Consider the following 13,817-nt stretch of genomic DNA (forward strand, 5'->3'; position numbering starts at 1 on the left):
GGTGGAAGGAGAACTGGAGGAAATGGCAAAAACGAGTCACAGAGAATCTGGAGAGATGGAGGTATTGGCGGCTCAGCACAGGCCAAAAGATTCATTTCATGACCGATTGCGTTCCCGCTGGTAACTATCTGGCAGGGGTGTACCCGCCTCCTGACTCCGTCGTAGCAGCTGTGACCAGGGACCTTTTTCGCTGGATATTTGGAACAGTTACCTTCCCTCTGGCTAGGATCGTGACCCAAAGGAAACTGAGAGAAGGGGGGTGGGGTCTCTTGGACATACGTTTATGGTTTTGGTTTTGTTTCTCCATCTGAACTGCGGACAGTGGAATGTAGTCACTGAATCCCATCGTGAGGACGAAGAAGACACGACTGCCTGGACCCTCTACGCTAACTTGTGTTTGAAGACCCGGTGGGGCCATATGTGGTGGGAGGAGGAAAACAGCATCCAGAGACTGACGGTATCGCTTAAGAGAGACCTACCTGATTTCATGGCAGAAGCGGCGACGCTCATCAAGCTCTATGACGTTCCGGCATCAGTGTTCAAGGAAGGAACGCGGCGGGCCCCTCCATCATCCGCTGGAGCGCTGTACTGGGAACTCTTTCGAAGCACCAGGACGGAGCCCTATGATGAAGGGAGGAGACAGAAGGATACTTTGTCATTGTACCTCAGAAATCAACCTTTTCCCATCTCCACGTTCACAGATAGAACTATTCCGTATGCCCTGCGTGACCTCCGATGGAGAGCATACCACCAAGTTCTGTATGTGGGGATTATGAGGAGAGGAGTGGAGAACAGTTCTCGTATGTGTAAAAGGCTAGAATGCGCTGCTACAGCTACCCTGGAGACAATTCCACACGTGGTGAAGGAATGCCCGGGGGCTAAAAGGGATTGGATGGCGGTGGCAAAAGCGTTGAAGTGGTCCTTTTTAGTCCTACAAAACTGGGAGACTGTAGTATCAGGGCTGGAACCAGACGGGGGTTACGGACAACCGGGAGAGAGGTGGCCACTGGAAAAAGAGGTTTTATCAACTAGGAAAATCCCGTGGTCTATGGTCCGACTGGTCAACCTCGTTTGCCTAAACTGCATACTGAGAAATAGAGGGTTAGAAGCACAGAACAAAAGTAGGGTCCCAGCAGCAGAAACGGTGAACTATGTAGTGACTTACTTGACTAGAGTGAGATCTTGTGAAAAGGACAACTCCAAGCCAGAGAGGTGGTGCACTAGGTGGAGGTGGTTCCAGGAGGTGAACCCACCTGTACCCTAAGTTTAAAGAAAGAAAGAAAACACATTAGTTGAAATTCAGGGGTTATCCAACCTAGAGTTCTCTTATCCCACTCTTCATATTTCTGAATCTGAAAATTTTACAGTTTACAAACTTTACACTTTAATGTTTCTAAATTTAAGCTTTTTGTAGTTATACCTTTTTAAAACTATGTATATATAAATTTAAAGTTAATTGTAGGTTTATAAAATGTAATTTGCTATTCATGTTTGAATACTTAAAGTTTTATAGTTAATACTCTAAGTATTTTATAGTGACACTTCATAGTTACATTTATATGTTTAAAGAGTTATATCGCTTTCACAGTTATAGAATGCTGACAATTTATTACGTAACTTTAATTTGCAATGCTTTGTAAGTTTACAAATTTATAATATTGTACTTTGTACTGGAAAGGCCTGCAGTTGCTATGTAGAAAGGATTGCAAAAAATAAAAATTTATTTTCCTAAAAAAAAAAATATTTTATTTTCCTAACCCTAACCCTAATCCTAACCCTAACCGCCCCATTCTGCACAGCCTGCAACTGGGATGGCAGGGGAGGTGGGGTGTTGCTTTAAGTTTTCATTTGGAGTTCATTTGGCAGCATTCAGTGAGAAGGCTTCTAGTGTCCCTTCCCCACTGGCAGACCTCCTGAGGACACCTGGGTTTTGGCCACTGTGTGACACTGTGTTTTGGACACTGCGTGACAAGACAAGTGCATAGTATTACACCTGGGCCACAAAAATAGGAAGCACAAATACTGGATGGGGGATACACTTCTTGGCAGTAGTATATGTGAAAGGGATCTTGGGGTAAGCGTGGACTGTAAACTGAGTATGAGCAGTCAGTGTGATGCAGTGGCAAGAAAGAATAATTCAATCCTGGGTTGTATCAAAGGCGCCATAGCATCGAAATCACAGGAGGTCATAGCCCCTCTCTATACTGCCTTGGTCAGGCCAAAACCTGGAGTATTGTGTGCAGTTCTGGAGGCCTCACTTCCAAAAGGACGTGGACAAAATCGAGAGGGTGCAGAGGAGAGCGACGAGAATGTTCAGGGGTCTGGAGACTGAGCCCTACGAGGAAAGGCTGAGGGCCTTGGGAATGTTTAGTTTGGAGAAGAGGAGCTTGAGGGGGGACATGATTGCTCTCTTTAAATACTTGAAAGGCTGTTATTTGGAGGAGGGCAAAGAGCTGTTCCAGTTGGCAGCAGAGGGTAGGACGCGAAGCAATGGGCTTAAACTACATGCAGAAAGGTACCGGCTGGATATTAGGAAAATCTTTTTCCCGGTCAGAGTAGTTCAAAAGTGGAATCAGCTGCCTAGGGAGGTGGTGAGCTCCCCCTCACTGGCAGTTTTCAAGAAGAGGCTGGGTGAATACTTGTCAGAGATGCTTTAGGCTGATCCTGCACTGGGCAGGGGGTTGGACTAGATGGTCTGTATGGCCCCTTCCAACTCTATGATTCTATGATTCTATGACAGTGTTGGACTGGATGGGCCATTGGCCTGATCCAACATGGCTTCTCTTATGTTCTTATATATGTTCTTATTTCCTAACATTTTCTACAGCTACAAAAAAAATTTAAAGTACAATGCAATGATTACTTACATGTGGCATTTGAATGACTCACACTCCACTGGTTTAACTATTCGGCACAAGCAACAAACTGTTTGCTAAGTGTACTGCTTTTTCTTTCTGAGATGAGTGTATCTAACCCCCTGAAAATGCAGCATGGAAGGCAGAGCCACCTCCAGGCACCGGCTTATCTCCCCTGCAGAATATAACGTAGACGTCCCTTTGGCACCCTGCTCCGTTGCCCTGAGAAGCCAAGACTTAATGGCTACTTCAGAAGGGCCAGACTGAGATCAAACTCAACCGAACCAGCCACAAGCACTTCCAAGGGAGAAGTGTTATTCTAATTCATATTTCCATAAGGGAAAGAGGCTGCTCTCCCACTCCTAAGCTCTCAAAGGAATTTGGGGGTCAGACCTCAGCATCAGTTACGGCACAGCAAGGTTTGCGTTGGCTAATCCAAATAGGCCTCCTGTTTCAACTCCTAAGTCATAGCCCACCTCCACCAGCCTCCTTCCTCAGAGCAATGTGGAGGCCCCCCCTGCTCCCTGCCTCCAAGCCAGAGAGAATAAGGGAGCAACAAAGCCCCTTGCGTGTCGGTCCAGACATCCTAAACACAGCCCCCATCAAAAACAGCACATTCATTCCACAAGCAGCGCTCCCCCAGTCTCACGCAGCCTCTTTCAAATGTGCAGGTTTTGCCCACCTGCTTCCCCACCCACCCACCCACCCACGTCCTGGCAATGACAGGAAGGTGTTCACAAGGCCCATCTCCTGGTTTGTTGACTCAGGATCACCCATGCAGGAATATCCATTGCCCCCCCCACTCACCCACCTTGAGAAAGCTCCTTTTCAGGGTTTCCCCCATGTGTGCCAAAGGAACATGGACCAATCGAGTATCGGGGTTCTTGAAGGGAAAGAGCCAGCTATGGTACTGTTTTTCCATCAGGTCATGGAACAGAATGGTCAGTTATTCGGTCACCATAAAATGTCAAATTCTCTCTGCTCATTTCTCACCCCCACCCCCCCACCCCACCCCCAGCCATGGCTGCTCATCCGTAACACTGCAACAGCCTTGGAAGCCACCAGGCTTTCTTTGTGGACGTTCCCCTAGTGGGCCTTTCTTGAGGACATCTGCTTGCAGATGGGTATGGCTTAGGCAGCTGAGGCACAGCCCGAGAGGCAGCGTGGCATCTTCCCTTTCCCCCTGGCAGTCAGGTTCCCCACATGCAACTAGAGCTTCCCCCACTCCTGGGCTTGGTCCCTTCCTCCTCACCCCTTCCTCCTTCCCTGGGGAATCTCTGCCCTCTGCCAGCTGCAAGCTCAGGATGCTGGCGTCCATGTTTGTTTAGCGGTACCAGACTAGGATTTGGGACACTGAAGTTTGCTTCCCCATTCTGCCATAAAAGCTTACTGAACGATGTAGGGCCAGCCACACGCTAAGCTGAACCTACATAACAGGGTTGCTATGAGGTTATAATTTATGTTATTCATACCCCATGTCAGAGACACAAAGTGGCTCACATTGTTTTCTTCTCCTCCATCCTCACCACTCTGCAAAGTAAGTTAGGCTCAGAGCATGTGACTGGCCCAAAGATACCCAGCAAGCTTCCATGTCGGGGTGGGGAACTGAATCTGAGCATCCCAGACCCTACTCAAGCACTCTAACCACTAGGCCACACTGGCTCTCAGGGGAGAGAAAATGTTGTGTAATGGAAGCGTGGAGAATATACTATAATTTTGGCCCCCACTGTAGAGAAAAGTGGCGTGTAAGTGACTGAAAAGCCAAGGTGGATAATCCACCCGGGAGAGCAATCCTAACAATTAGTTCACGTTCATAAGTATGTGCGTTGACATACACCAAGGCCAAGAAAGCCAAATCCTCTTTCAGTAAATGGAAATTGCATCCTCTTTAGAGAAATCTGAGGAAGAGAGCTCTAGAATAAATTGAACTGAAATATGTTTTGATACAGAAGTATACTGGGCCTTAAATAAAGTAAAATGAACATGTTCCATAAATATTTATCAAGTGTTAATGACCTTTTATTTATTCAGCCAGGGGTTTGCTTCTATGGCGCTTCTTGACCTTTCCCCATAATCATACAATATTTCTTCCCCTGGCTGTATGTCTCTTTTGGCAACAAGAACGAGATGAGGTTTGCCATCTAACACGACTAATTTAGTTACGGCATTTTCCTGTTTTTTGCTGTGGTTGACTAGCCTTCCGAGTTTGCCATCTTCCTTTGTGGCATCGATACAGGGTGTTTGATCATTAAATTTAAAATAATACATATAACAATGCTTACTTTTACTGCCACTGTACACTCGTTCTCTCAACTTTGCTTCCTTGAGGTCTATCACCTCCCCACAATACTCCAGTAAAAAATCCCCCTTCTTAAAAAGTTTCCTGGCTAGCACTCCTCTGCCTTTCTCTTCAGAACAAGAGACTGCAAAAAGCTCCCGTTCTCTAGCACTGCACATTGCGACAGCCAGATACTCCTTCCGTTTTTGACTGTCAGTCCATTGAGAAGTCTTTCCAGGTAGGTTTGCCTTCAAAAGAAACAAAAGAAAACTCCTGTCAATAATAAAACTTCTGTTAATATCTGGTAATGCTGGTTTTCATACCTTGCATCAAGTCAATAGGCTATGTTTGGCCTGGAATAATCTAGTGTTTAGACTTTAAAATTTGATAGGATGTTATTGCCAGGTGTTTTGTTAGCAAGGAACCACTTCTTGGACAACAGGTATGCTCAGATGGGAAAATGATTCCTGCCTATATTTGGTTTCTCTTCATGTTGTAAAACACCATTCAGCTGCCAGGCTTCATATTAATTGTTATGTGAATGTTGCAATGAATATTACCTAACTCCAGTGTGATAAAAGAAATTTCATAGCCGCATTGAATGATGAAAGGTCCAGATATGTCATTGTGAATAATTCCAGGTTGCTCTCTTTCAAACATGCCAACTTGGTTTTATTTTTTTAACAACTTAATAACAGTGAAACTAACTGTAAACAGTAAAACAGGAAGCATCAAGTAAAACATACTTGACCACAGATTTAACCGAGAAGCAGAACAAAACTTAAACAACATTCCAAAGGTTTGTAACTGAGCATCTTAACAGACACTGAGAAAAGCCCCAAAGAGGCCTCTTTATTCTCTGGGCTCAAATTTAGTTTTCACAAGCATTTTATAATCATTTTTTAGTTTTTGAATCCAAAATTTTTCCCCATCAGTTGCCTCCTTTGGGTGAAATGTTTTGGTGTGAAAAATTCCCAGGTTATACCCATCTTGAAGAAAATCTGGGACACACTTTGTAGAGGGATATGTTCCCTTCAACACCCTTGAAACCCAAAACCTTGAAAAGGCAGCTTGATTTACAGAGAGATACTTAATGCGATGTTCCTTCGGCTCAAATGGTTGAATGTTTTCTTCATAGTACTTGATTGATTCCTGAGATGTTTCTCGAAGATTGGGGACTTTTATTTTATACTCTGGCCTCACCCTCCTTTGCCGCTTGGATGGTATGGTGGGAGATGGTTCAGTGCCTTCTCTGCTGGTGCTTGGCTCCGATTGGGAACTGGGCTCTTCTGTTGTCATGAGAGGCGTGGATGTCAACTTTCTCCTAAAGACTTCTGGGAAGAGCTCCTCTTCTGTGGCAGAATCCTGCACAGACACGCTCTCTTCCAGAAAAGACTTTTCAACTGGTGGAGCTCTAGGGGTAGCTGTTACTGAGGAAGGGCATGTGAAGCTTGGCCTCTTGAGAAGGTCTTCTTCGACATCTGCAGCCTTGGTTGCTGATGGTATTACCTCTTCCTCACCTTCTTCGCCTTCTTGTGGGTGGCCTTTTTCTGAAATGATAGATGGTCGCTGTTCAGAACATTTCCTTTCCCAAAATTCTGCATGTCCTTTTGCCTCTTTGACCTCTCGTTGAAGCTCCTCATTTGTTTTTTGCAGGTGCGCAATTGTTTCATTAGCCTCCTTGACAGCTTGCTGTTCATTCTGTAGTTCGTCCTTTATCCTTCTCTGAATTTCATCTATCCTAGATTTTACATCATGGACCTGCTCTTTGAATACTTTTATTTCACTCCTCCAATCCTCAGCTTCCTTTTGATAATTTCTCAGTGATTCTTCATGCCTCAAAAGCTTTTCTTCCTTTTCTTTTGCTCTGTGCAACATTCGCTGCAGTGTAAAAAAAACAAACTGCTCAAACTGGGAGCACGCAGCTAACATCTCGTCCAATCTCTCTTCCTCGGAGGCCTGTCAAGAAAAATGAAGAGAGGAAAAATCATTTGACTATTGGGAATTGGGAATCTAAGGTACCTGTGAAGAAGAGGGGGTTACTTTGCCTTCAGAATTCACAGAATTCCTGGTACAAAATGCCCCATACTTCAGAAAACGTCTTCAAGGGATATTCCCATTTAAAACACAAACACACACACACACAAAGCATTGCGACTCCTAGGAAAGATCATAGAGCTTCCTACCCACAGAGGCTGAGGTAGGATTTGGGATTTTTATCTCACTCTTGTGTCCCTGAATATTCTTCAGCCTCTGCAACTGCTTGGCTGGGTAGAACTTTTCAAGAAGGGCTTGAGGAGAGGGACAGCTTTCATCACTCGAGCCAGAATTTATGGCTCTGCATAGAAAAGGGCGAGGGAGTGGGAGTGGGCAGGTGCCTCCTGAACCCGAGGACCAGGCTGCTTCCTCTGTCTCTGGGGAGAGTAATGACTGCTCGCAGGGAGGGGATCAGACATATTGACCAAGCAGGACAGGTCCATGGACTTTCTCATGAAAGAGGAAAGCACCATCAGAGGCTCCTTCCCCTTCCTGAGCAGGAATGTGTGAATGGAACCAACATATGCCGTGGCAGTGTACCTTTGACAGCAGCACATAACAGCTCTTTCTCTCTCTCTGACACACACGCAAACAAACCTACTAGTGGAGGAGCGATGAATGTTCAAGTTAATTTTTGCCCCTCTGTATCCCACTTTTCTCCATAAAGACACCCCCGAAGTAGCTTTCTGTGCTTTCCCTTTCTCCATTTTAACATCAGAACAACCGTGAGAAGGAAGCTCGAGAGTGTGTGACTGGCACAAATCACCCAGCCAAATCCCATGGGAGGGTGACGATTGGAACCGTGGCCTCCCGGGTCACAGCCCATCACTGTACCCCCACATCCCACTGGACCCCAGCAGCCTGAGTATTCTCAGGAAAATACCTGAATGGCCTTGCTGTGCTTCCAAACCCTCTCAACAGTGGGGCCAGGCAGTGAAGAGGACTTAAGGAGCTGCCGAGGCATGGTAGCTCACACCAGCAAAGAAAACATGGTGAAGAGGTGGCCGGCTTTGCCTGGACCACTACCGTATGAATGTCTGCTTTCTTGCTTGGTCAACAGAAGAGTCAGGGGAGTGGAGGTTTTTGCAGGACCATTTTTTTGTCCATGTTGTCCTTAGTGGTGCTGCAGCAAAGGAGGAGTGGGGTTGAGGGAACAGACATGGTAGCAGCATGCCGCTGAGACCCAGCTCTTCCTCACAGAACAGCCTGCCCACCTAGGATCCCAGACGCTCCCACTCCCTCTCTGTTCCCATCCATTTCCCTCCAAAGCTCTTTAAAGAGTACCCATTGTACCTCAACCCCACGCGGGCATCTTGGGGTGTGGGGATCACTCTCCCTTGACCAGCCAGCTCTTCAAGGGCTATCAGAGCCCCTGGGAAAGTGGGAGGGCTGAAGCACGCGGAGGGGGGCATTTCAAGGGCCCTTCCCTCAGTCCAGCCTGAAACGCTGGCACCTCGCTCGTACCAGGCTGGCTTGTGAGGACCAAAAAGCCCCCCACCCTAACCTGTCTTCTCCCCTCCCCTTCCAGACATTTATTCCTCCTCTCTTGAACTGGGAGCTGGGGGGGGGGAGCAATGTGAACGAACAGCAGCAGAATGCTTTCTCACCTCCATACCCTTGTCAGCCATATGGTCAGCGAGAACAAATCAATGCCTCTCTGATCAATGCAGCCACCAGGATCCAGACTCTGGGACTTTCGCTCTCTTTCCAGAGACACAGGGCGGCTGGCGGCTTCCCTCGGGTCAGGCTTTGCAGCCAGCAAGCAGAGGGTGGGGAAATCGCTTGGTGACCAGGAGCAGCCACATGCCCTCTGCCTAATCTCCTTCACTAATATTTTCAAAAAGAAGTTCCTCCGGGCTTTCCCCTCTGCTAGGAAATGAAACCAGAGGGCTGTGGCTCCTCCCTTATTCCCCCAGACTTCTGCCCTGCTCGGAAATTCAACCAATCAGAGCACCCCTCTCTTCTGTAAACTGAGGCACGTGCTTGTGGGGAGAGCAGATCACGTTGCAAAGAAGGACGGTGGGGAAAGGCTTCCAAAAGATTGTTGCTGGTGTGCGTAGACATTCATTAGGCATGGAGGTAGGAAAGTTCACTTGGCTTGCCTCACCCCAGCCCAGTTGTGACCAGAGGAGGAAGAGTTGTCTGGGAGGGGAAGGGAGTGTCCAGTACTTGCACTATGCATACGTTTGAGTTGTGGGTGGAGGGAGGGGCCATCCACGGTGGGGAAAATGTGCATTGGGGAGGGACCTTCAAACTTTCCCACCCATATGGCTGTTCTGCAATCTTTCTCAGAATTCTGAGGTGAATTTTCTGAGGATTGGGGCCCACTCTGATATGCCCACTCTGCCTTGAAACCTCTCTGGATCAATGGTCAAGGGAAAAAGAAAGTAAAGAATTTTTTTTTTAAAAGTGACAAAGAAAAGTTCCTTGAGCACAGATTCAAAGGCATTTCCCCCTCGCCAGCAGGCAGACCAGCCACCCTGGATTTCCTTTCAGCAACACATCTTGCAGCCAGTTTTACAGTTTGAAAGGGAGATTCCTGCTTATATATTTGCCTGATCTTTTCCAGATCTGCAGGGAGGCAAACCATCAGGGAGACCTGTTCTCTGGTTACTACACTACAGCGCTGCTACCAAATCCTTCAGAGTGATGGAGTGGAGGGGGGAAGAGAGGCCGCTTGCCTACCAATATTCCCCTTTCATGGTCATATGTAGATTCTCATCTGTTTTGATGCCCCTTTTTTCAAGTACAATCAGGGAGACATACTTTCATTCATTTCCTACTGAGTTGGGATGAAATTAGACACTAGCTTTCTGCTTGCAAGAAGGTTTTTTCCCAAATGAGGGCATCAACACAGCACAGAAATCATGTAGTACCTTTCAGAAAACGTGGTCTTTTAGAAAATATATTATTTCTCTCCCACCCCAAACCCCAACATATTCTGACTGGTGCACTCTGTGCTACCTTGCCAGAAACCAATCACATCTATCAAGACCAAAGAGAGGGATTCCAGAACCACCCCCACCCCACTCTGCACCCTCACTATACTCCAGGACAACTGTCTCTTTTAAAGTAGTGGTAACTTTCCTCAATGGCTGGTCCTGACTTGGCATGTGCAGACCACACCTACATTATGAAATATGTGCATTTCACACATTCACAAAATAAAAAGGCAGTACCCACCTTGGTGCCATTTTCTGTCCCTCTGGTAAGCCTGAAGCCCTTTTCATTGTGATGAAAGCACCTGGGGAGAGAGATTGCGGCCTGGAAGAGCTGAGAGGAGGACATTCTCATCTCCTGCATCATATCCTCCCAAGGACCCTGCGGGAGAGGTTAGGCTGAGAGAGTGTGACAGGCCCAATGTCACCCAGTGAGCTTCCATTGCAAAGTGAAGATGTGACCTTGGGTCTCCCACCTGCTAAGCTAACCAGTATACTAATATGTGTATTTGATAATAATTAATAGTAAAAAGTTAACAGCCACACGGGTGGCATTTTGCTTCTCTCTACGGATTCCGTAGACCTTTTCATTAAGGTGATATAAGGGGGAAAGTGTACTGTCACAACAAACAGGGAAAGGGTTTTCTTTTAAATGAAAACTGAGCATCCAAGGAACCATTCTGATATGGCAACACAATGTGTTGTCAGGGCCTGCCGCCGCTGCCGCTGGGCGTGGCACTGGGTGGTCTGCTCCTGACATCATAGGGGGGCCAGGGATTCTGCAGGACCCTGCTCTGTGGAAGGAGGGGCAGTATACCTCACCCAGACTCCCTCTCAGTCCACTCGCTGGCCTGCTCAACCTGGCCTGCTTACCCTCTGCGTCCTCCATCTCCTCCTTCCAGAACTCTCCTCCAAGCCTCCACCCTTGCATCTTACCGCTCTCACTCCACATCATCACTCCTCACTCACACCCACCACCCCAGGGCTCTTCCCAGCCAGCTTTTATAGGGCTTCCTTCTACTGTCCCACCCCTCTTCCAGCCTGGTCTTGGGCTGCACCAAGCAGTTGCAGCTGGGGTAGCTGATCTGGCCCCACTGACCAGCACCAGCTGTGCCTTGTTCCCTGGTTGCCCAGCCTCCCTGCCTTGGCTGATTGCTGAAGGCCTGTCCAGCTGCAGTCCCCTGGCTAGTAGCCCGGCCTCCCTGGCTGAGCTGATGGCTGAAGGTGGGTCCAGCTGCGGCTCCTTGGCTGGTTGCCCAGGGCTTCCTGCAGAGTGCCTCCAGTAGCCGCACCTGGAGTGGCTTGGCTTTTGGCAACTCCTGGGCCAGGCTACTATTTTCTAGCTGGGGTGTGGCTTTGGGTTGTTGGGGCTGCTGCTGCTTCTCCTCAGGTAAGGTCTTTGGGTGGGTGACTGCTGGGCCCCCAATCCCTCTGCCCTTGCCCCCTTCTGCCTTGCTTAGTCCCCCTTCCCTCCTCAGGGGAGTGGAACTCGCTGGCTTCTCTCTGTCTCCCCCTGCCTCCTGAGGCCCTGGGCCTTTGCCCCTTGCCCCTGGCACCGGCAGGTTCTGGCTCCCCTTGCCCATGGGAAGGGTTGACCTGCTGTCCTCCGGCTGCCCCCTCTGCCTGCCAGTCAGACCGGTTGACCTGCTGTCAGCTGGCTGACCAGTTGACCTGCTGTCTGCTGGCTGACCAGTTGACCTGCTGGCTGCTGGCTGCCCCCTCTGTCTGTCCATCAGCCCGGGTGACCTGCTGTTCCCTCCTACCAAGTCTGGGGGCTGGGACACAGACCCCGGACATGTGTTATAAAAGTGTAACTAGCTACTAAAGCCCCGGTGGGTATTGTTTCCTGGAAGAGCTCAAGGATGACCATCCTGCCCTCCTCCCACTCTGCGAGGTAGGTTAGGCAAGAGTATGACTAGCCAAAGGTCACTCAGCAAGCTTCAGTGGAGGAGTGAGGATTTGAACCTGGATCTCCCAGATTCTGATACTCTAGCCACTTATATTACAATGCCAATAGGTGTAGTGCAAAAAAAGAATACAAAAAATGATCACAGCCACATTGGTGCACTTTTGTGTGTATAGGCAACCTGCAGCCCTTTTCATGGTGGTACTATAAAGTGCACCCACACAACAAACAGGGCAAAACTTCTGTCAGTGACAGCTGGGAGTTCCAAGGAACCAGTTGATGAGGCGCCCAATGTTTCCGTGCCTGGTTTTGTAAGCTTCTTGGTCAAAGATATGTGTCACTCTGATGCAAATGTCACTCTGAGAAATCAGAACCCCGCCTGTGTCAACAGAGCCAATGCTAAGGGTCAAAAGCAACAATGAAAGTTTCCATCTTCTTCACCTGCCAGAGAACTCCCCACAATTCTGCTCTTTAGAGCCTAAAGCTTGGCATCAGAAACTAAGAGCCAAGCTACAAGTGACACCTGACACAGGTTGGACACTTGTCAGCTTCCCTCAAGTTTTGATGGGAAATGTAGGCATTCTGGTCTTGTAGCTGTAATGGAGAGCCAAGCTGTAAAACCAGGACACCTAGATTTCCCGTCAAAACTTGAGGGAAGCTGACGAGTGTCCAACCTGTGTCAGGCATCACTTGTAGCTTGGCTCTAAGCTCCCCCCATCCTAGACATGCAGCGTGGGGTCCTACGGGTTTCCTGGTATGGGAGGCATCCTGCCCCTGCATCCCGCCTCCCTAGCCCAGTTCATTTTCCTTGGGAGGCCAATGCTCCTAACCCCTTCTTGCTTTCCTTTGCAGAGATCCAAGGAAGAGGAGCTCCAGGAGCTTTTAGCCTCATGCTCCCAATTTGAGCAATTCCTGTTTTTCACCCTTCGGGATCAGGTGTCTAAAGACAAGGTAAATGAAGAAAAAATTGGGCGCCAGGAGACTGCCTTGAGCGACTTGTCAAAGAAAGTGGATGAGATGGGGCAGGACTCGAAGGTCCAAGTTATTGAAATTACATTAAAGAGAATTGAGAAAGATCAAAAGAAGACAGAGACAACATTGGAAGCACTGGAGAGAAACATTGAAGAGACATTGTATCACACTGCCTTTGTGTTATGCCATCAGTGGGAGAAGGTTTTTGCAATGATCTTTTTCATAAAGAATGGTACAAGAGCTGTGAGAAAATTTTCAATGTCCTTGGACACTAACCACTGTACAATCCTGCCCCTTCATTAAGCTATGACTGGAGGGAGCGTTTAATAATGTGGCTTCTCTTGGAGAATGCTAGAGCAGTAGTGAGGTATGTTTCAGTGTGTCCTTGCACACTAACCACTCTACCACCCTGCCTCTTCATTAAGCCACGAGTAGAGGGAGTGTTTATTAATGCTGCTTTTCTTGCAGAAAGCTAGAACAGCAGTGAGTTAAGTTTCCATGTGTCCTTGCACACTAAAACTGTCCTCCCTACAATCCTGTCTGCAATAAGTTTTTAGTACGTCCAAAGCCCCAGTGTGTGTGTTTGCGGGGGGAAATTTGCAGCCTGGTAGAATTGAGGATTACAGAGAATAAACTGGGCTTATAGAGGTATAACTTAGGACTGGAACTCCAGAACAGATTCCCCTTTGAATTCACAGACGGAGATACTGGATGCTCTGTTTTCCTTATTACATCTACAAGGAGGAAAGAAGAACTTCACTTTCCGAAATACAAAGGGTGGTCTTTATCTTTTTCCTAACTTGGAATTGGGCCATCATGTCCCTGGGAAG

The 13,817-nt window shown here is 47.8% G+C and overlaps 1 protein-coding gene across 1 annotated transcript; it reads right to left on the reverse strand.

Annotated features, from left to right (window-relative positions):
• Nucleotides 1-516: 516 nt before the first annotated feature.
• On the reverse strand, nt 517-8,866 carry LOC129346672 (uncharacterized). The gene is made up of 3 exons (XM_055003995.1): nt 8,778-8,866; nt 6,337-7,092; nt 517-621 (listed from the first exon to the last, which is right to left on the reverse strand). The coding sequence occupies exons 1-3, from the start codon at nt 8,796-8,798 to the stop codon at nt 517-519; spliced, it is 882 nt and encodes a 293-aa protein (XP_054859970.1). The 5' UTR covers nt 8,799-8,866.
• Between the last annotated feature and the right edge of the window lie 4,951 nt (nt 8,867-13,817).

The sequence above is a fragment of the Eublepharis macularius genome, unplaced genomic scaffold (assembly GCF_028583425.1).
Source record: "Eublepharis macularius isolate TG4126 unplaced genomic scaffold, MPM_Emac_v1.0 Eublepharis_20, whole genome shotgun sequence".
In the NCBI taxonomy this organism is placed as follows: Eukaryota; Metazoa; Chordata; class Lepidosauria; order Squamata; family Eublepharidae; genus Eublepharis; species Eublepharis macularius.

Coding starts and splice junctions, on each gene's coding strand:
- LOC129346672 (XM_055003995.1), bottom strand. CDS start 8,798: ATGGCTGACAAGGGTATGGAG. Junction 7,093..8,777: donor TGGCTGACAAGGGTATGGAG/GTGAGAAAGCAT, acceptor TTTTCTTGACAG/GCCTCCGAGGAAGAGAGATT. Junction 622..6,336: donor CATCCAAGCGGCAAAGGAGG/GTGAGGCCAGAG, acceptor CCTTCATCATAG/GGCTCCGTCCTGGTGCTTCG.